The 25,045-nt window shown below is 42.1% G+C and overlaps 2 protein-coding genes across 4 annotated transcripts; one reads left to right on the top strand and one right to left on the bottom strand.

Annotated features, from left to right (window-relative positions):
* Positions 1-626: 626 nt before the first annotated feature.
* Positions 627-8,072, bottom strand: LOC140363119 (uncharacterized). 2 transcript variants are annotated; one of them, XM_072449462.1, is made up of 5 exons: positions 7,271-8,072; positions 4,705-5,936; positions 2,883-3,639; positions 1,835-2,059; positions 627-1,527 (listed from the first exon to the last, which is right to left on the bottom strand). In XM_072449462.1, the coding sequence occupies exons 2-5, from the start codon at positions 4,982-4,984 to the stop codon at positions 1,452-1,454; spliced, it is 1,338 nt and encodes a 445-aa protein (XP_072305563.1). In that variant the 5' UTR covers positions 4,985-5,936; positions 7,271-8,072; the 3' UTR covers positions 627-1,451. The 2 variants fall into 2 exon arrangements, with proteins under 2 accessions (XP_072305563.1, XP_072305564.1); XM_072449463.1 differs by having other exon boundaries at positions 4,705-5,032.
* A 5,728-nt stretch (positions 8,073-13,800) lies between these two features.
* LOC140362445 (deoxyribonuclease-1-like) lies at positions 13,801-24,604 on the top strand. 2 transcript variants are annotated; one of them, XM_072448549.1, is made up of 9 exons: positions 13,801-13,954; positions 18,937-19,094; positions 19,749-19,843; positions 21,075-21,164; positions 21,863-21,954; positions 22,059-22,171; positions 22,535-22,692; positions 23,138-23,234; positions 24,062-24,604. In XM_072448549.1, the coding sequence occupies exons 2-9, from the start codon at positions 18,942-18,944 to the stop codon at positions 24,182-24,184; spliced, it is 921 nt and encodes a 306-aa protein (XP_072304650.1). In that variant the 5' UTR covers positions 13,801-13,954; positions 18,937-18,941; the 3' UTR covers positions 24,185-24,604. The 2 variants fall into 2 exon arrangements, with proteins under 2 accessions (XP_072304650.1, XP_072304651.1); XM_072448550.1 differs by having other exon boundaries at positions 13,802-13,954; positions 19,749-19,831.
* Positions 24,605-25,045: the final 441 nt, after the last annotated feature.

Raw genomic sequence — 25,045 nt, 5'->3', positions numbered from 1 at the left:
GGCTCGGAGCTGACAGAGTGACAGAGTGACTCCAGAAATGTGTTTGGGGCCCCGAGGTGCGACGGTCTCACCTGGATCTGGCAGTCTAGCACTAATGACTCACGGGTTCTTCATTCTTACAGGAGTTTATGCCAAATAATAGTTATGCTTTACTCTGAGCTGATACTTTCACAGTCCTAACTCTTCAAAGTCGATGTGCAATAAAATAAATGCGTAGGCTTTTCTTTTTTTACTCATTCTAATTGACTATGTTATATGTGAGCATTTTCTAATCTTAAAGGTCAAATGTGGCCAAAAGTGGCAACAATGACAATTATACAGTATAAATATGAATCATTAGTGCAGTACAATAAAGTACCAGAAGTGTACCATCAGCAGAATGAAGTAGAAATCCATGTATAATACTTGTGCTGTTGTGAACAGCAGCAGTGAGTGGGACTGCGTCGCCTCCTCCTCCTCTTCCTCCTGCTGCTCGTCTCCACAGCAACCGTCTCCGTATCCGTGGCAACTGTCTCCTGGCAACAGCACCCTCCTACGGGATGCACGGGGTCCCTCTGCTGGACCTTCGAGGAACAGCAGGCTTTTGGATCGTCACAAAAAATTTAGTAAATTAGTGAGTTGAGACATTTCTGGTTCAGATAAACTTTATTGATCTGCAGAATATAGAGCATCATCTTCTTTATTTCTCTCAGACAATTCCTCCATTTTACACAAGATAATATTTACACTAGACATGAAATGAAGGATGGCACTTTTATCAGCTGTCTGTCAATGCACTGGGTCTTAAACACAGTGAACACAGTAAGCCTTCCCAGTTTGAGGGCACAAACTCAAACCCACACAAGACACATTCTACCCTGGATTTACTCAGATCAACTGAAAGGTCCCAGCGTAAATGAAGGTATGAGAGTGGTATTCTGTGACTGAGTCAGCCCTGAGACTAACTGGCTTCTATCATCTGATTTAAGATAATATTCTCCTGGTTTAGACCTAGTTTAGGCCTTATTTACTCCTGGATTAGTCACTTGTAAGCCCGATGCACTCCTGGTTTAGTCTTGTTTTTTTTCCCAGACTTGTATCGGTTTAGTCCTGTATTTAAAATAATATTTTGCTGTGACAGTAAATCCAGGTTAGAAACACAGTTCCTACACACTTCAAGATTCCTCTCTGTTCTGTCTTGTCGTCTTGCTCGACTGTTGTGCAAAGAATGTTGTGTCCAGTTTTGTTCCTGGTGTATTTGGTGGCTGATGAAGATGGGCTTCATGCTTTAAACAGAGTTCTTTGAAAGTCTGTTTAGACCTGGTTAGAGCTAGATCCAACTCTGAATCACATTCACTCCAGTTCCACGCAGTGTAAACAGTTTTATTCATTTTTTAATCCTGGTCGCTGTCGCACGGGTTCTTGTGTCCTCTGTATTCTTGGATCCTTGCATCTTTGTATCATTGCCATGGTTACCTGGAGGAGGGGCTACTGCACTCAGAGGCGGGACAACAGAACTGATGAGCAACATCATCATCTTCTTCCTCCCTGAAAGCACAAAAGACATAGATTAGGGGAGATTGTAAAGGGACCTGATTAATTTCAAGTTCCAAAAAAAAATAGTAATCTTAGCTAGAAAATATCACTTTTTCTCACAATGGGATAGGAAAGCTAGAAAAGGTAGTGCGCTGGATACGGTTTTTCAATTTATTTCAAAAAGCAGTGTCCAGATGACTACCGTTGAAACATGTTCTACCTTGAACCACTCCTGGACAAATGAGGACTTGCTCTGACTCATTTCGAAAAATTCAATAGGGAGATATTACTGATTTGGCCATGTAAAGTTGAACCATACCTGGAGTGCTTGCTTGGTGGAGGGGGAAGGTGCAGGAGTCTGGATGCGCAGCAGAACTGATGGAAGGAGCTGTTTGGAGGAAGACTGGATGAAGAGCCAGGGTAAGAGGGAGGGGTTATGCAAGAGGTGGGCGGAGACATACAAGATGTTGGCGGGGAAACACAAGAGGTTGGCGGGGATATACATGAGGAGGGAGGGGAGCGGCAAGAAGTGGAGGAGTGACACCTGCACAAAAAATAAACAAACAACATTTAAAATACAGACTATTATGTTAATCGTCCTGCAGTTCTCTGTAAAAAAGAGTGGAGTACTGCAGTACTTTGTAAAACAGTTGTGTACTGCAGTACTCTGTTTAACAGTTGGATGCTGCTGTTCTGTGTAAATGGGGCAGTACTGCGGAGGGGGAAGAGACTGCGACAAACGGCAGCACAGATTAATGAAACAATACACACCTGCACTAACAGAAACAGCTTCTGAAGTACTGGCAGTACATCACAGCAGTACACAGCAGTAATACACAGCAGAATCTAAATATGTGCTGTGAGTTGACACCCGAATGCACAGTAGAAAGATTTAACTACTATATGCAGTTTCCTAGAGGCCTGCGACAAGGTGACTGTGATACTTTGGTGGGGTGGAGTTAGTTGGTTGCACATAAAACATTTAAAATTATCGGTTAGTTAATGCACAAAAGTACTACTATTCCTACTACTACTAATAATAATAATGTACTGAATTTAGTGCATTTCAAGATATACCAAAGCACGTCACAATGCATTATTCAGTCCAGTCTCAATGATACTTCTGTAGTCACACCTGCCCTGGGTTAGACACACGGTTAGATAGACATATATAGACATAAGCAAGGCTCGACCACTGCGACCCCCGCCAATCACTCACACATTCATAGGAAGGCGCCTATAGACAGTACTAAGGTATACACATGTGATAAATCCTACATGACTAATTCAGCCTTCTAATGCCTTTAGGGAGTTACTTGGAACATGTCTCCAGTTACAGAATGGAGATGATTGACTGAATATCTCACCTGTTGCCATGCAGTGTGTGTGCGTGAACGTTGTTAGCTGCATTAACTCGATGAAGTCGCTCAAGTCGTTCCTTTTCTTTTTCCACAAAGTTGGTGTTGGTTCCGGTTGAGGTGCGAGCGCGCACATGGGCATTCATATGGGCGTTCACATGGGCGTTCACATGGGTGTTCACATGGGTGTTTATGTGCGTGCGCACTGGAAGGGGCGGTGGGGGCGGGGCTTCCATTGAACCAGAGGAGGACGTGGCTGGGATCTGGAAGCTAACATTAGCCACACTGCTGCTGTAAGAGAAATGGCTCTGGAAGTGGGCTTTAGATCCGGACTCGGTCTTAGTGAGGACTGGGCCTCGGGAGGAAAACTCGAAGGTCCTGGAGGAGAACTCTGCTGTCTTAGATGTAATCTCTGTGGTTTTCGAGTTGAGTTCTGAGTTAGTGCCCGACACCGAGCAAACTTTTGCTGACACAGAGGGTGTCCGGCAGCCGCCATCTTGAGCCTTCAACTCCACACTGTGCGAGTTTATACAGATTCGGGGTTTAGAGCCACAGTCTTGTCCTTTCTGGTTCTTTAAAGATGATTCCGAGGGCCGTGCTGGGACTGAGCAGGTCTTGGCTGGTCCAGAACTGGTTTTGGCGTGTCCAGTACTGGTTTTGACTGGTCCAGTACTGGTTTTGGCTTGTCCAGAGCTGATCTTATTGGTGTTTTTGGAAAGAGTGATGATTGGAGGCAAAGGGGGAGGAGGAGGAGGTTCAGGACGAGCTGTGGATAAACAAACAGGGTTAGAGCCACATTTATCACTGGAGCTTTGGACACATGGAACAACTCTCTTTCTTGGATTTAGTTTTCACTGTGTATCAGCTAACACCGTATGCCTGTGGTTCGGGACCCGCGCAGGTTTTTAGAGAGAATCCACAAGAAGTCAAGCTTTGCCGGAGACCGCAGCGAAATGCTCCGGTTTCAGGTCATTAGATGAGTGTTCTTGCGTGAAACCCCATGAAACCACATGGCATTTGTCAAAAACGGACCACAGTGGACTGGAGTTACTAACCCGCACGAGTCCTCAACTGCACCAGCACTGGAGTCAGTGTACCCAAGGCATCAGTCCTAACCTCTAACCCAGTGGCATGCTGTGACTTTCATGAATGGCCACGCTGTCTTGGTGTGTTCATCAATATTTATTAGATAACATTAGCATGTAAAAGTGAAAAAAATACTAACTTGCAAGTTTGAGTTTCAAACCCGGGCCTCCTGCATGAAGGGCGCCTATCCTAAACTAGCGCTCCGTTATTAAAATGCTGCCTGTATTTCTAATGTCAAATCATAAGAAATGTGAACAGAGGCTTAGCTACAAACAAAGACTTTAAAATATAGTTTAAGTCAGTTTGTTGAAACTTGGCGCTGCTGTTGCTTCGCTTCTCCTCTGCACATGCTCAGTTAAGCAGAACCTGCCAACATCCACGCTTCCCACACAGATTTATTCAGCCGTGGTTTGAGGTTGTGTTGTTCTCAGAGCGTATGTAACGACCAGTAAAACAAGCTGCTGTCTGCTTTGGTTCTAAAAGCTCATGTTATAGAGCGGAACATGACACAGAAGGACACAGACTGAGCAGCTGTGGGAGAAGAAGAACCAAGCTTCCCCCGCAGTATTGCTCAGCGTCCTGTAGAGGCCCCTAAAACACACCGTGACTGCCGCCAAGCTTCAACAGCAGAAGTGAGGGTATTGGTCAACCACTGCTCTAACCTTTGACTCAAATCTCACCTGCCCTGTATTCAAAGACCAGTGATATATCATGTAAAATGGGGGATGAGGGGGTCGTTACTGACCTTTGGGCTGATTCGGGTTCTGCCTTGGTTCTGGGTTTGAGTTGGCTTGGCTATTCCCGGTGTTGGTTTGTTCCTGTGACTGACTCCGGTCCTGGTTCCTCAAGTCCTGGTTCTCCTGGCTCAGCCGCTCCAGCTGAACCTCCAGTTCTTGTATCCGTTTCCTTTGCGACTCCAGAAGTTTCTGTTGAGAGTCGATGATGTGGTTGAGTTCTAGGAGGTACTCCACAGCCCGGTTTGGATTCTCCGGACTCTGAGCACCCGGTTCAGACGTACCATCCATCTTTAGTCTTTGGTGGCTGGGCTACAGCCTACAGTGCTACACTGGAAGCTAGAGAAACATAGGATTGAGATTAAGTTGGTGTATTCCTTCAGCAGACCTTGGAATGATCCAGTTCTGGTCTGGTGCTGGCACTAGTTTTAACCCAACAGAAAGTGGTTTCAGTGAAACTACAAAACTTGGAGATCAAACCGACATCTAGAAATTAGACGAGATTACAGAAAGTCTGGTTCAGTGCAGTTAGGCCATATCCAGGTCTTCAATTTATTGAGTAACAGAGCCATATGTGCTATTTGTGTCAGCTCAAGTCTGACTACCAAAAAGCCTGCAGGAAGGACATCTGAAGTAAAACCAGTAAACCAGTTTGTGGATCACTGCACGTGAGGTTGGAGATCATGTACTGGTGAGCCCAAAAAGAAGGTTGAACTGGAGGGGTTGTTTGAGGAGAGGGAGGCAAGAAAAGTAAGTGTTTGGAAGAAGGGAGGGTTGATTGGTTGATTAAAACGTTTGTTCAATGAGTGACTCCATCTTTTGCTGAAAAGACAGTTGTAGACCAGGGCCTGCTGCAGAACAGGACCATCCTTGGTCTAAAATTAAACCCACATTGGAGAAAAGGCCTAAAAGTAGGATGGATGTAGGTCTCTTTGGATCTAAACTAGTCCAGACAGGTGTTTGTGGGTCCAGACTTGATCCTGAGTCTAAAAACAGTCCAAAGTTCTGATCTAGAGCTGCTCCAGAGTCCAAACTAGATCTGAAGATCTGGTATCGTCAGCATCATCAGGATGGATCCAGGAGCCCACTGTGAATCCTACAGGCGCAGACTGTAATCAGGCTCAACATGGTCCTGATTCAAATCCAAGACTTAAAATGGGACCTGGTACCCTCTGGACTCAGACTTTAGCATGGACTTGGAGATCAGCTCTGAGTCTGAGTTAGTTCTGGTACACCTCTGGGTCTGTGAAAATAAAGAGAAATTACTCAAAACAAAATAATACATATATTATATATAAATAAATAAATATATATATATTTATTATATATTTATATATATATATATGTATGATACAAATAATAATAAGCACAAATCAACTCTACAAATCCAGATATTTGCTCAACAATTTACTTTGTTTACCAATTTACTGTGTTTACCAAAGACAATTTATATGGACAAGATTTAAATTCTTGATTTCTTTTTTCCATTTGGAGTCGGTTAAATAAGTTAACGTGAACCCTAACCCCAAGGCAGAGCAAAAACTAGAAATCAGACCACTTCTCATACCTGTAATACAGATTTACTTCAGTACACAGTAGTTCCCCCACAGTGGCAGTTAGGACTAGCCCACTGGGACAGTTAGGACTAGCCCACTGGGACAGTTAGGACTAGCCCACTGGGACAGTTAGGACTAGCCCACTGGGACAGTTAGGACTAGCCCACTGGAGCAGTTAGGACCAGCCCACTGGGGCAGTTAGGACTAGCCCACTGGGGCAGTTAGGACCAGCCCACTGGGACAGTTAGGACTAGCCCACTGGGACAGTTAGGACTAGCCCACTGGAGCAGTTAGGACTAGCCCACTGGGACAGTTAGGACTAGCCCACTGGGACAGTTAGGACTAGCCCACTGGGACAGTTAGGACTAGCCCACTGGGACAGTTAGGACTAGCCCACTGGAGCAGTTAGGACTAGCCCACTGGGGCAGTTAGGACTAGCCCACTGGGGCAGTTAGGACCAGCCCACTGGGGCAGTTAGGACCAGCCCACTGGGGCAGTTAGGACTAGCCCACTGGGGCAGTTAGGACCAGCCCACTGGGACAGTTACCTCACCAGGGCTGGAGCATTTAGCTCATTTTGCTGTTAATTTCAAACTGCTTGAGGTTGTACCTAAAAATGCTCTCTGGCCAAAGAATAGTCTGGACGTGTTAAAATGCACTCCACCTCTCCCTCTCACACAGACAGACGAGGGGCTCATGGGAATATTCGCTTTAATTTTCATTTCAAATCCTCTGCTGTGATGCTCACACAAACTGCAGCAGAGGGACATTGGTCGATTCAGTTAATCAATGTGGTACAGACATTAAAAAAGGCTAGACCTCATTTTAACCTGGTCAGGATCTAGTTCAGGCCTGGTTCAGATCTAGTTTAGTCCAGGATAAGACCTGGTGTAGCCCCAGATAAAAATTGTTTAGGCCTGAATCATTTTATATCAGACCAGATGTAAGCATGTTTCATACCTGCTTCAGACCTGACCAGGTCCTGATTTAAACACAGTTTTCCTCCAATCCTCCAATCTTACCTGAGTGTCTCTGGGTAAACTGCAGCATGTTGTTGGTTATGGCCCATTTTTAGCGTTAGGCCTCACATCAATCAGAACTGGGCCTGGATCGGCTCAGAACACATTCAGAACGGCTTTGATTCTGGTCCAGGCCTGGTTAGGTCCCAGAATCCAATAGATTCCACTGAATAGACTCCACTGCATTGTACTGTGTATAGAAGAGGCTGTCGTTGGATATAGACCTGGTTTAGTGCTGATTGAGATTTAGTCTCGGCTTTAGTTCTGTTGCTGTTTTGGTTTAGTTCAGGTGTAATCCTGGTTAAGTCCCAGTTTCCTCCTGGCTTAGTCCTGGTTTATCTTCTGATGCCGTAGGTCCAGTGTAACGTCAGGATTTGATGGATTGTAGCCTGATTTTTTCTTGTAGTTGCCCCCCGTCGTCTCCTTCACTGTCCCCTTGTGTGTCGCCTTGTCTGTCTATTTCACAGTCCAGTTGTATTTCCCTTCAAAGGCGTCCTAATTGGTTTCCTTGTTGCAGCAGCCGATGATGGCTCCTCTCTGCTGCTCCGTTCTCTCCTCGCTCATCTCCTCGATTCCTTTCCTCTGCGGTGCTTCCTCTCCTGGCTCCGCAGCTCGGTCACATGATCAGGCTTGGAGACACAGGCTGCAGCAGCAGAGTAGAACTAAAGCAGTGCCTATGAGGATCTAGTGAAGCAAAAGGACATGAGTAAGGAGATAGAAAACAAAAGGAGGTGATGAATGAGATGAGGCAGAGGAGGCAGATAACAGGGGGAGACCACTTATACACAGTGATGCTGAACAGACCAACGCTGCCATGTCAGGCTCCCCCCTAGTGGGCGCAGACGGAATGAGAGGAGGCAAAAATAGAACAGAAACTCAAAATGGCTCCAAAAACTGCACTTTTAAAACATGCCCAATACTCCTGTACGTACCAATACCGTTAATCTGTGAGGTGCATTTTCAAGTCTTAAATCTGACTGAAATGTTTTGCTTTTGATGCAGCCTGTTATATTCAACATTTTTACTTTTGTTTTTCAAACGATATAACATAAAATTTGAAATTGTTAATAGCTTTTCAATAGCTGGTAATTTATGAAACCCGTGGATCACTGTGATACAATTTTCCATCAATAAAAGGCTGTAGCAGCTCCTAAAGCCGCGCTCCTGTCTGTGTCAGGTTCAACTGATGCTCAAAACTTTCAAGTAGTAATGAGCTACAATGACATTAATGCTAAACAAGTCCTCCCTTTTATGTATTAAACAAACCATAACCTCACAGCCAATATAAGCTTGATTTTCTCCAAAGCAAGAGAGGAAAGAAATGGAAAAGCGCATTTTGTTGCGTTTGTGTCACTTTAATGATTTCACGCACATATTTTCCGGAGGTCCAGTAACTACTGAAGGCCCCTGGGCCTGCCGTTTGTAAAGTTTTTATTTTGTGATTTTTAGCTTGGCCTTGACCACGTGTCAGTAAACTCACCTCTGTGTGGAAGTACAGTTGCCGTTTTGTTGTTTGATGTCAATCTCAATGTCAGATTTTCAGGCAGATTGTTTGATCAAATGAACACGTCACGTGAGGCAACTATAAAAATAAGCCAAATGTAATTAAGAGTTGTAGTCAGGCCTTAATCATATTATTTGTAATAGTTACACTTGAGAGCTAATGGCAGAGCAGGGATCAGCGCGAGGATCGATCACGTACAACTGTCGCTATAGAAACCAGCAGATGTAACTATAATAAAACTCTAGAGGTGTGTGCATCTGCTGTCATGGAAATTGAGGCGGCCATCTTGCAACTGACTGTTGGATATTTTAAATGAAATAGACTTCTAAAGGTTCACCAATTCACATTTTAGTCCATAAGTCTACTTTAGACAAGCAAAACGGTTTATTGGCATAAGTACTCGTACTTTGGAAAACATGATACACATGAACACTCCAGTAGGCTTACATTCTTCCATGCAGTTGTTTTGTTTTCCAGTGTATCCTGCTGTCACTGAATGAAGTGTAGAATAAACCTCATAACTTTGTTACTCAGATAGCACATTGTAGAATATACTGCATAAAGGCAAGTCTAAAAGACCTGTAATTGATCAATTTGTGTGATATTTGATTGCAGAGCATGTATTTGTGAGTTTCTCGCAGGCCCATTTTCTCTCAGTTACAAATCCTTGATTGCAGTTGATCTGATTTAGACCATCAATGGGACCTTAACAGATAATTAAAATATTGCAGGGACAAAAGTCTCAACTTTCTGTCCAGTTGCTCTGGCATGTATTTTGCATGGAGGGCATTTGCATTAGTTTGACAAAAGGGATGGTTGTTGTTATAATCAGCCCCACTCAGCTCCTACAGTGAACTCTACAGAACGGGACTATATTCAACATTCAGCATGTTGAAGTCATCTCCCCTATGGATCAATAAAGTGTGTTTAAGTCAAAGTTTAAATCAGCTGATGGTTAAATAATGTTTTGACATAAGAAGGTGGAAAAAAGATCACATTTTGTCTTAGAGATCACTGCTCTTCAGCTAAAGGTGAAAATGTCTCCCCTGCTTAAGCAGCCAAACGTAGGATAAAAATCTACTAAAAGTGTTGGAGTAGACTATACTTGTCTAAAATGTACATCAGAATAAAACAGTAATTAATTACTAATTTTGAATGATGAAAGAATCATATTAGTGATCTATTCAAGAATCAATTATTGTTCAGATTTGGGGTCAACAGAAGTGATTGAATTTGTTCCCTATATTTTTTCCATTCTTTTCAGTTACGTTCAAAAATACATGGGAATAGAAGGTACAGATAGCCTACCTGCTGTCAAATGAAGCCTAGTGCATAGTTCTCTTGTTGGATAATTAGGACCGCACAAAATGTGCAACCATCTGAACTGAGCCTGTAGTGGGCAGAGCAGTGATGTTTCCTCGTCCTAAGGTTTGCTCACTGTCATCTAATTTTGTTTCAGACTAAATGGGAAAGTGCATTGCTGATTTAAAAACAAAAAAGTTGGGTTTTTGATTTGTTTTTCCGTCTGTACCTTTTTCTTAGTAAAGGCCAAAAATCTGCTACTAATGCATATATAAACTAAATTAAGGCTATTTACTAATACATTTTATATTTAATATTTAGTCTAATTAGGCCCGAGCGCCACAAGCTGGCGAGAGGCCTATTAATCTTGTAAGGCCGTGCGAAGCACTCGCCCACTTCCAAACTATCACTAACGCACTCCTTCACTCATGCACGCCCCGTGCATACTAATTAGTAGTAGGAAAATGGAACATTCCCATTGTAAACGGGCGAAGCCCGTGCAAAAGCGCGCACTAAACGAGCACTTTACATTGAGATGACGACCGATCCCCATATAAATCACTCATTTGCGCTAAGTACCTCACGAATACGTTCCCCATCTCTTGCATGTTCCGTGCATATAAGCATGTAATGCAAAAATTGAACATTATTACTGTATAGAGGGCCAAAAAGACAAAGTGGGCGGAGCCCACTCACAATTAACGAAAGTACCCGTCAGTGACCAGGGACCCACACCATGAGGTAGGAAAGCGCGAGCGCTTTCCGAAAATGTATAGTTTATGATATTTGAAAAATGGGAAACATTGTTTTCGCATCGGAATATTATTCTTTCTTCTTTCTTTCTTTCTTCTCGGGACCAACCCCCCTATTTTTCACCCAGTGAACATTGACGAAAAGTCACAAAAATTTGCACACCTCTAAAAATCGTGCCTCTCTACATTCTGGCTATTTCCTTTTCTAAAATAAAAAAAAAAATGGTGCGTCAGCGCCCCCAAATGTACCAAAAATGCATTGAGAGATGGGAAATGACCCAAAAAAAATCTGATCGTAGAATCATGAAATTTGGCGCAGAGGTAGATGGTGACAAGGGAAGTAAAAAAATATTACTACGGCAACGCCGTCCGCCCAACCAAATGTCGGCCATATTGCTTCAAAAATGGCTAAACATGACTTGAGTTTTTCCAAACGTCGTACTTTTACGAACTCCTCCCAGGGCGTTGGCCCTAAAAAGCTGAAATTTTGTGAAAATGCTACTGAGGAGTGGGACATCAAAAGTTATCCAAATTACATTGATACCTCTCACGGTCTCTGTGCGGCAAAGCCGCAAACTGTAGCAAGAATTTCAGAAATCTCCAATTTTACATTTCTGCCGTTTGCGCAGATAAAGTCCGAATTGCGTCAAATTAGAATCAGTTGTTAAACTCTTTGCCCTAAACCTACTTGAAGTGAAATAAATTAATTTGGAGCCACAGCGCCCCCTACAGATTTTATATGGAGGTTAAATGTTTAGTTTTGTGAAATTAGATTGAGTTGACACACAACTCAATTTTAGAATCCCCATCAAAAAAGTCAATGAGACCATGTCATAATTGTTATGGCGTTGCCTTAACGATGACCGAAACCTTCCATGTTATTCCAATGGGGAAATCGCCAGAACATGTTAGACTTTCACAAACTCCTCTTAGGGCGTTAGCCCGTTTAACCTGAAATTTGGTGAGACTCATCTTCAGGGGTGGACCATCAAAAGTTATCCACATTTTTATTCAAAGAGTCACGGTGTCTGTGCGGCAAAGCCGCACATTTTGCCAAGAATTCAAAATAAAATTGCTTTTTGATGGTAAAACAAAGGGGAGAAGATGTGACAGCGTCACAGATTCAGCAGTAGGCGTAATAAAAGGACAATTGGGGCGCGTTAGCACCCCCTCCTCTTGCGGTGTGGCGGCGGCGTAGCGAGGGCCAATCATTGCCGCTTGCGGCTATATTCATTTATTATAATTGATATAGAGATACAAAGATGGTAATCCCCTCCACTGGATATATCTATATATAATATAATGGTGATAATGATTATGATAGTGACAGTGATGGTAACATTGTAATTGATTTTAGTAGTAATAACAATAATAGTTATTATTATCAATGTTAATATTTTTATTTGTTTTATTTATTCGTTTCACTTTATTATTGTGGTTTTGCTGGTTGGTCAACTGACTGATTTGTTTAGTATTGTTTTGATTATTTTGCGCACAAGATTTCATTTTTAAAACTTAAAGATAAAGTATAAAAAAAATAAATGTGGCCAAAGTTAAAACGTACTCTAGTTCAGACGCGTTTTCTCACAGGCCTACTGCAGTTACGAGGGGAAACAGCAGAGGGCAGAAGAGAGCTTAAAAGGATCAAACCCAATGAGAAAGGAATCAGGGACAGACTACGGAAAGTACATACGGAGGCGACTTTTGATCCAGTCTGAGCAAGTTTGAAACAAAATTAAGAGGGGGAAAAACGTGTGTCGTGGCTACGATAGGGATGATGTTTAGGGTGAGGTCTTCCACATGAATTCCAATTTATTGGTTAAATGAATTATTGACTATTAGTTTCCAACAACGCCACCCTGGATTGGTGCCAGAGACACATACACAAGTAAGGCAAGCGCAAATTCTTTGAGTGGACCAGGAGACTCAGATATAGGAAAACAGTTCACCATTTATTAAATCTAAAGACAGAATAAATGAAACATTTGTATTTTTTTTTAGTATTTTTAATAAAACTACTACTACTCTCATTCACACATTCACACCTCTAAAACAGTAGACACATTTAAACAATTCACCGAAATAACAAAAAGTAAAATAAAACGGCAGCCCAGATTGTCTCTGCAGGCACTTAGCCCAATTACCCTACCAGGAGGTGGCGCTGGTCCTTAGCAGCAGGCCTGGGACCCGGTACAGTCCCACAGTCCAGCTGGGGGCCAGAGCCGACACTCAAACTCCAAACGTTGATATGTTACAGTCTGTCAATGTAGAAAGGGGCCGGTGCGAACGTGCCCAAACCCACCAAGGGCACTTGGAGGGAAGTTCTGGGTTTGGAGTCGGAGGAGAGACGTTTGGGGTCGGAGGAGAGACCCGCGGGGTTACCAATCCGGTGCTCGAATCTGTGCACTATGAGCGCCGCGGCTGGGAGGAATCCCGGCGCACAAAGCCTGCACGTAACGTCACGCACTACAAACGGTGCTAAATTAGAGCAATATAAATATAATATAAATCTATGGAAGAGACAGCTTACCGGGGCGATCGCTGGCTTTAAGCCTAAACTTTGGGGTGTTTTTTGGGGCGATCAGAGCGAATGTTCCGGTCCTCGTGCCGCTTGCATTGCTCCCAGGTGGCGGGTGACGTCAGAGGCGAGAAGGGCCAGCGCAGGTGGGGAAGCCTCCTTTTAAAGGCCCAGGTCACAGGCCATAGGCTGTCAGGGGTTATGAGGGCCTACTGCCACACGTGCATAAAAATAGGTGTTGAAAGAGGGAAGACGGGGGAGGGATTCACCTGTTACCGCCAGGAAGGTGAGGGCGCGGCCTTGTCCCGTGGGCGCGGCCTTGTCCCGTGGGCGCGGCCTTGTCCCGTGGGCGCGGCCTTGTCCCGTGGGCGCGGCCTTGTCCCGTGGGCGCGGCCTTGTCCCAGCAGCTCCAGGCTCCAGCTCCAGCTCAGTGCAGTTTGTCTTCCGCCCTTAAACTGGAACAAATGCACAAGATCAAGAACGACAGGGCTCCACGGTTTCCTCTGCTGCAAAGCCGGACAAACTACTCCTAACATACGTCTGACAACCCGACCTCAAAACCAAGAGTGTCCAAGAGTATTTGAGTAGGAAGTGGCACCTGCGGAATTCAGGTAAGAACGCTCTAGTTATAGTTTAATCCCGGCTAGACCTGTTTTTAATTGTTTGTCATTGTAAAGCCCTATTTAAGAAGCCTAACACTGGAGTAACTTAAATACAGAAGCAGGTTAAAGTTTAACACCAATAGAATGTATTAATGAGTAACTCTGAGTGTGGAGAAGTATGTCACTTCTGCAGGTGGTGTTCGATTAACATGGGTGGCCCTTGTTGTATTTAGTTTGTAAATGTTTTGATGTCTTATATTCGCTTGTATTTCTCCACTCTTGACTTGCAGAGACGGTACACATCTAGTTTTTTTGTTTTGTTTATTGTCCAATACTTTGTTGCAGTGTTCGGGGTAAAACCAACTAAACCAGTCTGACAGTCATAACTCACCAGGTGTTCCTCCCTCTTCCTGTCCCATTTCCACACATTCAACCAACTCTCATGAAAAGTAACTGTATTTATTTACATTTTAACTTACAAAGGTGTCTTATCACAAGGGCTTACATGGCTGCAGCCCGGGGCCTCACTCACTCACCTGAAGTTGGGAAATGTCGACCTGTCATGATGTTCACTATAACATTTACTTATCATTCATTAAACGATCAATGGAACAATTTTCTTTTAGGCTCAATATTTTTTGTCAATTAACACTGTAAATTAGAATGTTTTCGAAATGGTTTGCCTGCTGAAATAAAGGTTAAATAAAATAAATGATTTAACAGGTGCATGAAAAATACATTGACGTCTCTTCTTCAAGGGGGACATGAGCCAAAGTGAAACTGCAGCACACGTCATAAAAACATTTAGACATTTGCACTAAAATCTTTGTTTTAAAACTACTTAACACTGTCGTAGGTCCTTAACATCTATGACTCATTATAGCAACTAAACTAGTCAGCGGTGTGTCATTCTGTTCTCTGCATTTTAAGCAGCTAGAGACACAATATCACATTTTATTTTTGTTCAATTCAATTTATTTTTGTAACCCAGCGATTGCCTGGGCGACAGTGAAAAACAGATTTAATCAATGCTCATAGGGACTTGGCAATGTCCCAGCATCCCGTGTCCTTAGACAAATGTCCCAAGCTCCTGTGTCCTTAGACCCTCCTTCTCAGCCAGGAAAAACTACAAAACCTGGAGGAGTTCCACAGTGAAGGAGAGATACATCGGATGCGAGATAGACAGTGGAGCAGGACCCACTCAGGAGAACCGGTTCTTTGAGGCAGATGAAGAACCGTTCATATGGAGTAGAGACAGTTCCTCCAGGGACTCGAGGAACATCTGGGTCCACAGGTCATCAATGTGCCTGTCCCACTCTCGTCGGAAGTGGGAAAATAAGAAGAAAAGACAATGAACAGATTGCAAGTTAAATTAGATATTAAATATTGTTTGATAGAATAAGTCGTCAGAAGCAGTAGATAGTTCTCAAGCTGCCATACTTCCCCCAGCATAGTCACTCCTAGGGCAGCGTAACTTAAACTAGGTTTTCATTTCTGTTCCTAACTGGCCTGACCATGAGCGCTTTCAAAGAGGAACGTTTTAAGCCTGGTCTTAAATGAAGAAACTGTGTCGGCCTCTTTAACATGGACAGGAGCTGATTCCAAAACACAGGAGCTTGAAGATTCTACCTCTTACTGTGCTTTAGAGACTCTTGGGACCACCAGAAGGCCAGCATTTTGAGAGCGAAGAGCTCTGTTTGGATGATATGGTTCAATAGCATCTTTGAAGTTGGATGGGGCCATGTTATTTATGGCTTTGTAAGTCGGGAGTACATTTTAGTGTTAAGATTGTGAAAAATTAGGTTTTTACAATTGTTCACGATTATCCACACCATGGTCAAACAACAGTAAAATCTATCATTAACAGCATCTTATAGATCAACATTTGACTAAGACCCACGATCTGATCCGACCTGCTGTCCAGCTTCCAATATTAAAATATAAATATGTATTTTTTTCACGTTTTCTGGATTCATTTTGGGTTGATACTAGATTAGACCTAGTTTGGTCCTGGTTTAGTTCTCGTTTGTTGGTATACCTGGCTGGCAGAGGTCTAGTCTGTTTAATTATGGTTCAGTGCCAAATTGGCAGAGCATTTTATTTTTCCACTAAAATATAAATTAGCAGTAGTTATTTTTTCCATTATCGAAACAGATTTAGTGTTACGGAGGTTTTGTGCAACTGAAATATTTGCTAAAAGTGCTGCCGCATCGTGCTATGGCTCTCTGGGAAATCTGGCCCTTAGGAAAATGAAGTTGAGTTGCCCTGCTCTAGTATGTCACTTGTTTTATGAAATCAAGCTTGTTACGTTTCAAAGGCATACAGTTTTATACAACATTATAACTTTATTGTGATATTTTCTTGAGCAATATATCACACTTTTTTATCATTGTGACAGGCTTGGCTAAGTGTAAATTAAATGTATCGCTAGTTCTATTCTCATTGGTTGCAGTAAGAGTATTCAGTGTGTTTTTTATATAAGCCATGTTGTACATTTGAATTAAGCTTTATACTCTGTTATTGTAAGTTATTACATTTTTTAATTTTACTGGGAAACCCCAATAAGAAAAGTTCTCTTTTTCATGGGTACATAGTTAAAACACAACACAGAATAAACAACAAACACAGAATACTAAAACGCAAATAAAACATTCAATATAATTAAGGGAGCAAAGTTTCCTGTCTCCGTGTTGATACGATGGGTCTGTCAGATAAAAATGTCCTGAGACCTAAAACGGTGACAACTTGACCTGAGGTGTAACACATTTGATAGATAATCAGGCAAAAGGCCAAAAAAAGAGCCTTATAAAATACTGTAATACATTTTTCCCACAAATTCTTTCCAAACAGGAGATTTGGTGGCTGTCCATTGGGATGTGGTTGCAATATATGCTCCCATTCTTCATCAGTAGTTATACAATTTACTCTTGATGTACCAATTAGGGCTGGAAGATATGGCCAAAACAAAAATCTTGTTGTTTTTTTGCACACTTTGGGCGATTGTATTTTGAATCTAAATCAACAGTGACTGCTGTTCTTTAAAACATAACTCATAGCCCATTGTTTTATGCCATTCGGGCCCTTGATTTTCAATCAGTGAGCCACAGAACACAAGTGAGCCTTCAGGTGTTGACAGGTGTGGCTTGACAAAATGTCCACTTTGAGCCCTGAACCGATTTTGTACCAAAAAGAAAAGTAAACGAACCAGAGGGACAGTCATTGTTAGTGTGGCTGAGCGAGCCTGAAGGGACAAGAGGTAAACTGTGAGCACGATCACTGTGCACTCACAAAGCACATGTTCTTGTAACATATTAAAGACACTAGATTGTTTGTGATTGCTGAATTAACTCTGGCCAAAAATAATTTGGAGGCAGAGATCTGAAAACCACTGTAATATCCTGTAGAGGCTTTGTGTCTATGGTCCTCGGAAACAACTCGCAACTTTTAAAGCTCATCCAAGACGCAACTCATGGCTCTAATTAAGTGACAGAGGCGATCTAAATCAGCACTTGGCTTTAGTTGGCCCTTTCTTTGGAAATAGTCACGCGGGAGTGTCAAAAGATGCTAAAGTTGTCCACAGTTGGCACATCTGGTCACAGCGCAGGTGGCCTTGATTTGATGATTTAGCAATTTTTCACACTTATTAAAGACCAAAATTAACCAAATTAGTTTTGATTTATGATGGTAAGTTTGATTTAAATAAACTACAGTGCTAAAACGTGTGCATTCTGTTATTGTGCGTCGGTGCTCTTGCTAATCCACTAATGTTGTTTGGGCAATGTTTTGTCACTGCTTGAGGACAGGCCTACACATGCTTATTGTATGACATTGTATTGTGGTAATCTGTCAACATAAAAGATAAATAATGCTCAGTCAAACGCATTTACTTTGCATGTTTATTAATATATTAGTTTTCCAGGGCAGAAACAAGGTAAGTTACTTTTAAAATGAACGCTACTAACCACTGCTAATATATTGAGCAAATGGTTCCTGGTACAAAGCGAACCGGTATATGATTAATTACAGTAGTGTGCGACTTTTTGGCATGCAAACTTTGGGTATGCATCAATATTTGTGGATAACAAAAGTGGAGAAAAAAAACCTTGCATGCAAAGGTCTGTCTCCCTTGTGAAGGGTGATCGCCTATTCTACTGAGCTAAACATCCTTACCTGTTTTAGCTGCTGGATGGACTGAACAGTCTCACTGATAAAACAATACATTACTCAAACTAGTACTTTATATTATTAAAATACTGCCTGTTTTGTAACTAATGTCTAATCATTGGAAACATGAACAGAGCCTTAACTATAAACAAAGACTTGGCTCTGAAAGCTAGTTTTAAGTTGTTGAAACTTGGCACTGCTGTTGCTTCGCTTCTCCTCTGCACATGCTCAGTTAGGGCAAAACCTGCAAACATCCGAGATTCCCACACAGGTTTATTCAGTGTGGTTTGAGCATAGATCCATGTGTTTGCGGCTGTTTTCCTCAGAGCGCATTTGCAGACCTCTTAAACAAGCTGCTGTCCGCTTAGATTGTAAACGCACTTATTTGAGAGCAGAACCTGAACAGGAAGAAGAACACACACTGAACATGGAGAAGAAGAACAAAGCTTTTCTTCGCTCAGACGAAGAATAAAGCAAATGACATTGTGACTTTATAAAATGTATATAATTCTACTGTTTTTATTTTAAACTTTTGTCATGATTGCAATAAAAAAGCAAGGTAACCTCTGCTATGTTAGGTACCACCCCCTTTTGTGGGATGGGACTCTTGGAGTCAATCACAGTTAACTACAAAGGTGCGACAAAAAAGAGGTAAACTGTGAATCCAGAAAAACTGGTTTGAGACACGTTCAGACCTGACTCAGACCCAAACCTAAACTAGACCTAACTCAGATCCCCTGAGCCCTATGTAGTTGGTTGAGTTAAACCTTAAGCAGGTTTATCTCAAACTCTCTGACATGAAGGTGTGGATTCTCTTTGTGTTCCAGATAAAATGTCACGGAGCTCCACTGCATTGCCCAGTCTGCTCCTGATCCTGGTGCTGTTCCTCTCAGGCCTGGACTGCTTCAAAATCTGCTCCTACAACATCCCAAAGTTCAATAAAGCCAAAACGTCAAACTACAGGATCATTCACACCCTAACACGGGTATGCGTGTTCAGTGAGTGGGTAGAACACATGTGAGTGATGGGGTAGAACACATGTCAGTGATGGGGTAGAACACATGTGAGTGAGTGGGTAGAACACATGTGAGTGAGTGGGTAGAACACATGTGAGTGATGGGGTAGAACACATGTGAGTGATGGGGTAGAACACATGTCAGTGATGGGGTAGAACACATGTGAGTGAGTGGGTAGAACACATGTGAGTGAGTGGGTAGAACACATGTGAGTGAGTGGGTAGAACACATGTGAGTGAGTGGGTAGAACACATGTGAGTGAGTGGGTAGAACACATGTGAGTGAGTGGGTAGAACACATGTGAGTGAGTGGGTAGAACACATGTGAGTGAGTGGGTAGAACACATGTGAGTGAGTGGGTAGAACACATGTGAGTGAGTGGGTAGAACACATGTGAGTGAGTGGGTAGAACACATGTGAGTGAGTGGGTAGAACACATGTGAGTGAGTGGGTAGAACACATGTGAGTGAGGGGGTAGAACACATGTGAGTGAGGGGGTAGAACCCGTGTCGGTGCGGGGGTAGAACCCGTGTCGGTGAGGGAGTAGAACCTGTGTCAGTGAGGGAGTAGAACCTGTACTTGTACAGTACTGGGAATAATCGTGTGCGTTTCTCTGTTTTGTAGGTCTTCTCTCGTTGTGACATCTCGCTGCTATTGCACGTTCAGGATCTCACTGCAGTACAGAAACTGCTCGCATCCCTCAACAGGTACTCACAAAGGTATTAACAATATAGAACACTGCTTAACACAGGCCAGGCCCACTCAGCCCACACCCGCAGACAGATAACCAATCAGTGCCCCCTTAAGTTAGGCTTCATGTCCTAAAATAATACTGTCAAGGGACACTGAGGTGTAGGACAAGAAAAAGCTAAATCGTATGATTATAATATATCATCATATTTACATCGACCTGCCCAGGGACTACAGTTGGATAATTAGCATATTTTTTATTGGTATAAGGCATTTTTCATTTTTTGGTCAAGGTAACATTTTACACTGTCCCTGTACAAGTACAAACATACCATAGTGATGCATTACTTCTGTGTCATGCATAGTATTAGGGCTGCAATGCTGTAGTAGAATCAGTAGCAGGCGCTGTGGTGCTAGTGTAGCAGCTGGTAATGTCCTGAATGTGTTTTTCCACAGCGAAAGCAGCGGGTTTGTAATCGTTTTCTTTGTTTAATGAATGAATGACAGTTTTCACCACAAAACTGCCTTTATCAACAGACATCAGTTCACCCTGTGGGACTGTTCAGTGATGATGGCGTTTGGACACGCTGTGATGATGTCACACTTAATCCCTTTGGCACAAAGCATGCCAGAACGTTTCAATCAGCACCTCATCCACTGATGTCTTATATCTACACAACTGCCTTCCAGTTTTGGTCACATTACCTCATTGTAACCATACTCACAATCTTTGATTTGTTTTTGTGATCACTATATTTTTTTTTGTTAAAAAACTGAAAAGTTCTAATTACGAGCTTGTGTCACTCCATGGTTTGTGATCTCAGAAAACTGGAAAGCAGAACATAATGCTTACACTAATGCTTGTTACTTACATGCTGGTGGCTTTGCTACTTTTTTAATTTGGTGAGAATGTACTCATGTACTCAGTGCCTATACTTTATCTTCCATTGTCGGCTATGATACAATTAGTGAAAATTACTCTGCTTTGCTGTTTGCTCTGTTTTCTCTGTTTTGTGAATGCCATTGGGTAAGACTTTATTCTGCAATCTGACCCTAACCAGGTACAAAGCAAGAATGAATCTATTTATTATAGTAAATATTATTATAGTATAAAAATTATATTTTTTCATAGATTGCCTAAAAGTATGGAACGTTTAAAGATGCATCAGTCTCCTTGAAAATGGCTTATTAACCCTCTAAACCTGGTTGTTAGACTGGTTATGTCTTGTGAGACTTTATCTTTTAAATCCTTTTTTATAGGTATTCAAAGAATACCAAATATGAGTCTGTGTCCAGCGGAGCTTTGGGAAATGACCCTCAAAACATGCAGTACTACACCTTTATCTACAGGTGAGTTCAAGAGAATCTGGCCGCAGCCGCTTGTACTTCTGCTAAATAAAACATAATTTTAAAGGCGCTGAAAACAACTTAATTATGTTACCATAGCTATGTGATTAAAGTGGTGAAGGCCAGGGTTAGGATATGAATTTCCACCAGAAAGGAGGCAGTAGACTTTATCAACAGTTAAATTAAAGGCGTAATGGACGATTTTTCGCCGATTTGAGAACTCAAGCGGAAGTACGCATGCGCACTCCCCCTGTGCGGACGTACAAAAAAACAAATGTGTTTGTTTATTAGCGCATCTCTCGTCTTCCGTAGATTTTCGTCTCTTCTGAGTCAGCTCGAACTGTCTTTCTCCGTCTTAATTTTGTCCCGTACACTGAGGGAACTATATTATGATAGATCAATGCGCTTGGAAACAGGGAAACGTGCTGCTCTCCTGGGGACGAGCCACACGCGGCTGCAGGTGAGCGGTAGGTTTGTTTTATGATTGATACGTGGCAGGACTAATCGGCAGTCCACGCCACAGGAAATGAGACTCAGATTTGGTGCCAAAAAATCGTCCATTACGCCTTTAACTGAGCTGAACCATTACGTAAAAACTGACCTAAAAGATGTGGAACAAAGATAACATGCACAACTGGATCAGTTGCATTACACGCATCAGACAAGTAATGGTGACTCATTTGCTGCTCTCGTCCAATCAGAACACAGACAGTTTCTCTCACTGGCCAGCACCAATACCAGAGCACCTTTGTCCGACCACCATTTGCTGTGCGCTTCCAAAGCAATAAAACATGTGAGTTACAAGTAACTAGCCCTCTTAACGGGGCATCTCTTAATGGTTTGATTTTGGTATGTTTCCTCCTTCAACTAAGCCCCTAACCCCCTGTTTTTTCATAGTAGCGTCAGAGTTTGTCCTGATCCCACTGCACTCGGAACCATCCAAAGCTGTCCAGGAAATGGACAAACTCTATGATGTGTTTCTGGAGGTGGTCAAAAAGTGGAATAATAAGGTCAGTGTCTGATCCAACCAAAGGGTTTTCGATGGTCCTGGCCCTGGACTAGTGGGGCAATAAGTTGACTTTGGACTCTTGAAGTCTTGAAGAGTCTTCTGCAAGAGACTTCTTTTTTTTTTAAATATTTACTTTTATCCATGCTTGTAATGAAACATTTTATAGTCTTATAACATTGTTCCCTCATCAAAAACACATCTGGAGTTGTATTTAGCTTCATTCACGCTAGTTTGATGAATCCTCTGAGCGTCAAAAACACTCCATTCTGAATTTCCCAGATTTGTTGTAACTCGTTGAGCTCCAATATGCATATCATCGTTATTCAGACATTTTTATTAACATATTTAAATTATATTTTTACAGAATGTGATGTTCCTAGGAAACTTCCATGCTGGCTGTGCTTACATGACTCGCGCCGACAAGATGAAGATTCGTCTCTTCTCCAACACCAGCTTTTCCTGGTTAATATCAGATCGAACGGACACTACAGTGACTGACAAGACCCACTGCGCCTATGACAGGTGAGCTCCACTGCCCCCCATGACAGGTGAGCTCCACTGCCCCCCATGACAGGTGAGCTCCACTGCCCCCCATGACAGGTGAGCTCCACTGCCCCCCATGACAGGTGAGCTCCACTGCCCCCCATGACAGGTGAGCTCCACTGCCCCCCATGACAGGTGAGCTCCACTGCCCCCCATGACAGGTGAGCTCCACTGCCCCCTGCCACAGCTGAATTACCGCTCCTGTATGTTTCTAAAGTTCAGTTCAGCCTTGTATTTCCACTATGAAGAGTGACTCTGTGTTGCCACTTACACTAGACATGTCAAATGTGTTGTTAACAGAGGATGGATGACTTCTATTCCCATGTTTATAAGCCAATGCAACAGAAAAGACCCTCTTTATACCTGTACTATGTCTTTCATATAAAACACCCATGTCTCTTAAGGTCCTGTTTGTGCTTTGCAGAATGGTAGTTCATGGAGAGTCTTTTCTGAAGCAGGTCAAGCCTTTCTCAGCCCAAGTCTTCAACCCCATCAAGTCATTTAAGATGCGCTCGAGCAAGGTAAGACCCAGCTCAATTTGAGCCTGGTTAGAACCACCTTCAGACCACATGGGAAGTGTTGCAACAGAAACGCATGTTTTGGCAAAAATGTGCTTGTTTGGGGCTTGTTTCATTTAAATCTCTTAAACCCTAACCTTGCTTTCTCCTCCTTTTGTGAAGTAAGGCAATATTCACATCCTTTACAAAGAATGGCCTCACAATACTAACATTTCTGGATTTTGATGTTTGTACTCCAAAGGGTTCAAAAACTATTTCAGTTTGAAAAGGGGCTCATTTTAGTCAGGCGTTTTGGGGTCCTCTTGTTAAACTAACGAGTGGTCAGAGTTATATGGGAGTGCTGCAGAGCGAGTAGAAGCTCAACTGAAAGGTTTAGAGGATACAGTACAAGCCTCTCGCTGCTGTCTGAGCGCAGGAACCATCAGAGTTTTAGGGACTCAATGTTGGAGCAGAAAATGGTCTGAACACGTGGCCCATGTCTACAATACTTCTCTGCATTTTTTTACTTGCAAAGATGCGTCCAACATATATATTTTTGTAGCCTACTCTAAAAAAGTTAGCATCAGACCAAAAGCACATGAATATACTGTACTGTACACAGGTTGGCTGCCCTACATGCCATGAAGGCCGCATAAGTTCCCAAAGAATTCCTGTTTTGACTGCTTCTTGTCGAGTTGCCATGTTCTTATTCTCTTTTTCGCCTCCTTTTATTTAAAAAACACACCATACCCCATCCCAGTCCCACACTACAGCACCATGAATCGTCCTACACAGACATGTACATATACATTTATGTATATACATCTTATTTTCTTTTCTTTTGATCACAGTTGGTGGAGGTGAGCGACCACTTCCCATTGGAGGTTGAGTTGAAGAGCTTTGGAATATCACTGCTTCAGGCAAAGTCCCTCTACATCCTGCTGCTGAGCCTGTACTTCCTGTTAGACCCGTGACTTCCTCCATGCTTGATTTTATAGGAGTTTCATAATTGTCAATTTTAGCCAAGAAACGCACCTATTGTAATGTAAATGTAAATCATGATTTAAAATGGTTGGGAATTTTGCCATTTTCTGATTGTTTAACACTTTTCAAGTACCTCACATACTCAGTACTTTTACTACATCTTGTTTTACTGCTAGGTTTCATAATTTTCCTTGAACATAAGGGAAATGATTTAAGTAACATTTCTTAAGCATCTCATCCTTCTCTTGCACAATTTTAAGTATATTGCATAGTTTTTTTATACTCAGGATCCAACAATGTGTTTGTTGTTTTTTGTTATAATGTATGTAATTGAACCACTTTTCATTTAATCTTTATTAAACGATTTTTTTAACTGAGAATGTTCTTGAAACAGCATTTATTTATTTATATGAAAAACACTGTCTTCTTCAAGTACTAGTAACTAATTATTTGTTGTGTTCAGATCAATCACATTTTTAGGTTATTTTGTGTGTAATAATTCTTAAAACACACACGTTTTTTATTCATTTAATTTATTTGTTTAATACAAATCTCTTGCAGTAGGCCTTCAAATTTAAATATATTAAATCATTTGGGCTTTTATATTAACTGAAATAAATGTGTTCATGGGTTTCAATTTCCTGTTGTATGCAGCATTTTGAGGACTTTTTCCCCATTCAAAATATATAATATATTGGATTTTAAATTGTTAATCGTTATGGGAACTAATTTATCCTCATTCTGAAACCCATAGCTAGTATAGGTAGAAATATGTATTTTTATATATCTAAAAAAAGAAAAAGCTTATTATAGACGTATTTGACATTAAAGTCATAATATTATAAGACTAA

The sequence above is a fragment of the Eucyclogobius newberryi genome, unplaced genomic scaffold (assembly GCF_026437365.1).
Source record: "Eucyclogobius newberryi isolate DKJ021-1_F unplaced genomic scaffold, fEucNew1.0.hap1 SCAF_17, whole genome shotgun sequence".
NCBI classification, from domain to species: domain Eukaryota; kingdom Metazoa; phylum Chordata; class Actinopteri; order Gobiiformes; family Gobiidae; genus Eucyclogobius; species Eucyclogobius newberryi.
This window is presented reverse-complemented; position numbering and strand designations above follow the sequence as displayed.

Coding starts and splice junctions, on each gene's coding strand:
- LOC140363119 (XM_072449462.1), bottom strand. CDS start 4,984: ATGGATGGTACGTCTGAACCGGGTGCTCAGAGTCCGGAGAATCCAAAC. Junction 3,640..4,704: donor GAACCCGAATCAGCCCAAAG/GTCAGTAACGAC, acceptor GTTTATCCACAG/CTCGTCCTGAACCTCCTCCT. Junction 2,060..2,882: donor CACACACTGCATGGCAACAG/GTGAGATATTCA, acceptor TTTTTTGTGCAG/GTGTCACTCCTCCACTTCTT.
- LOC140362445 (XM_072448549.1), top strand. CDS start 18,942: ATGTCACGGAGCTCCACTGCATTGCCCAGTCTGCTCCTGATCCTGGTG. Junction 21,955..22,058: donor CTTCCAAAGCAATAAAACAT/GTGAGTTACAAG, acceptor GTTTTTTCATAG/TAGCGTCAGAGTTTGTCCTG. Junction 22,693..23,137: donor ACCCACTGCGCCTATGACAG/GTGAGCTCCACT, acceptor TGTGCTTTGCAG/AATGGTAGTTCATGGAGAGT.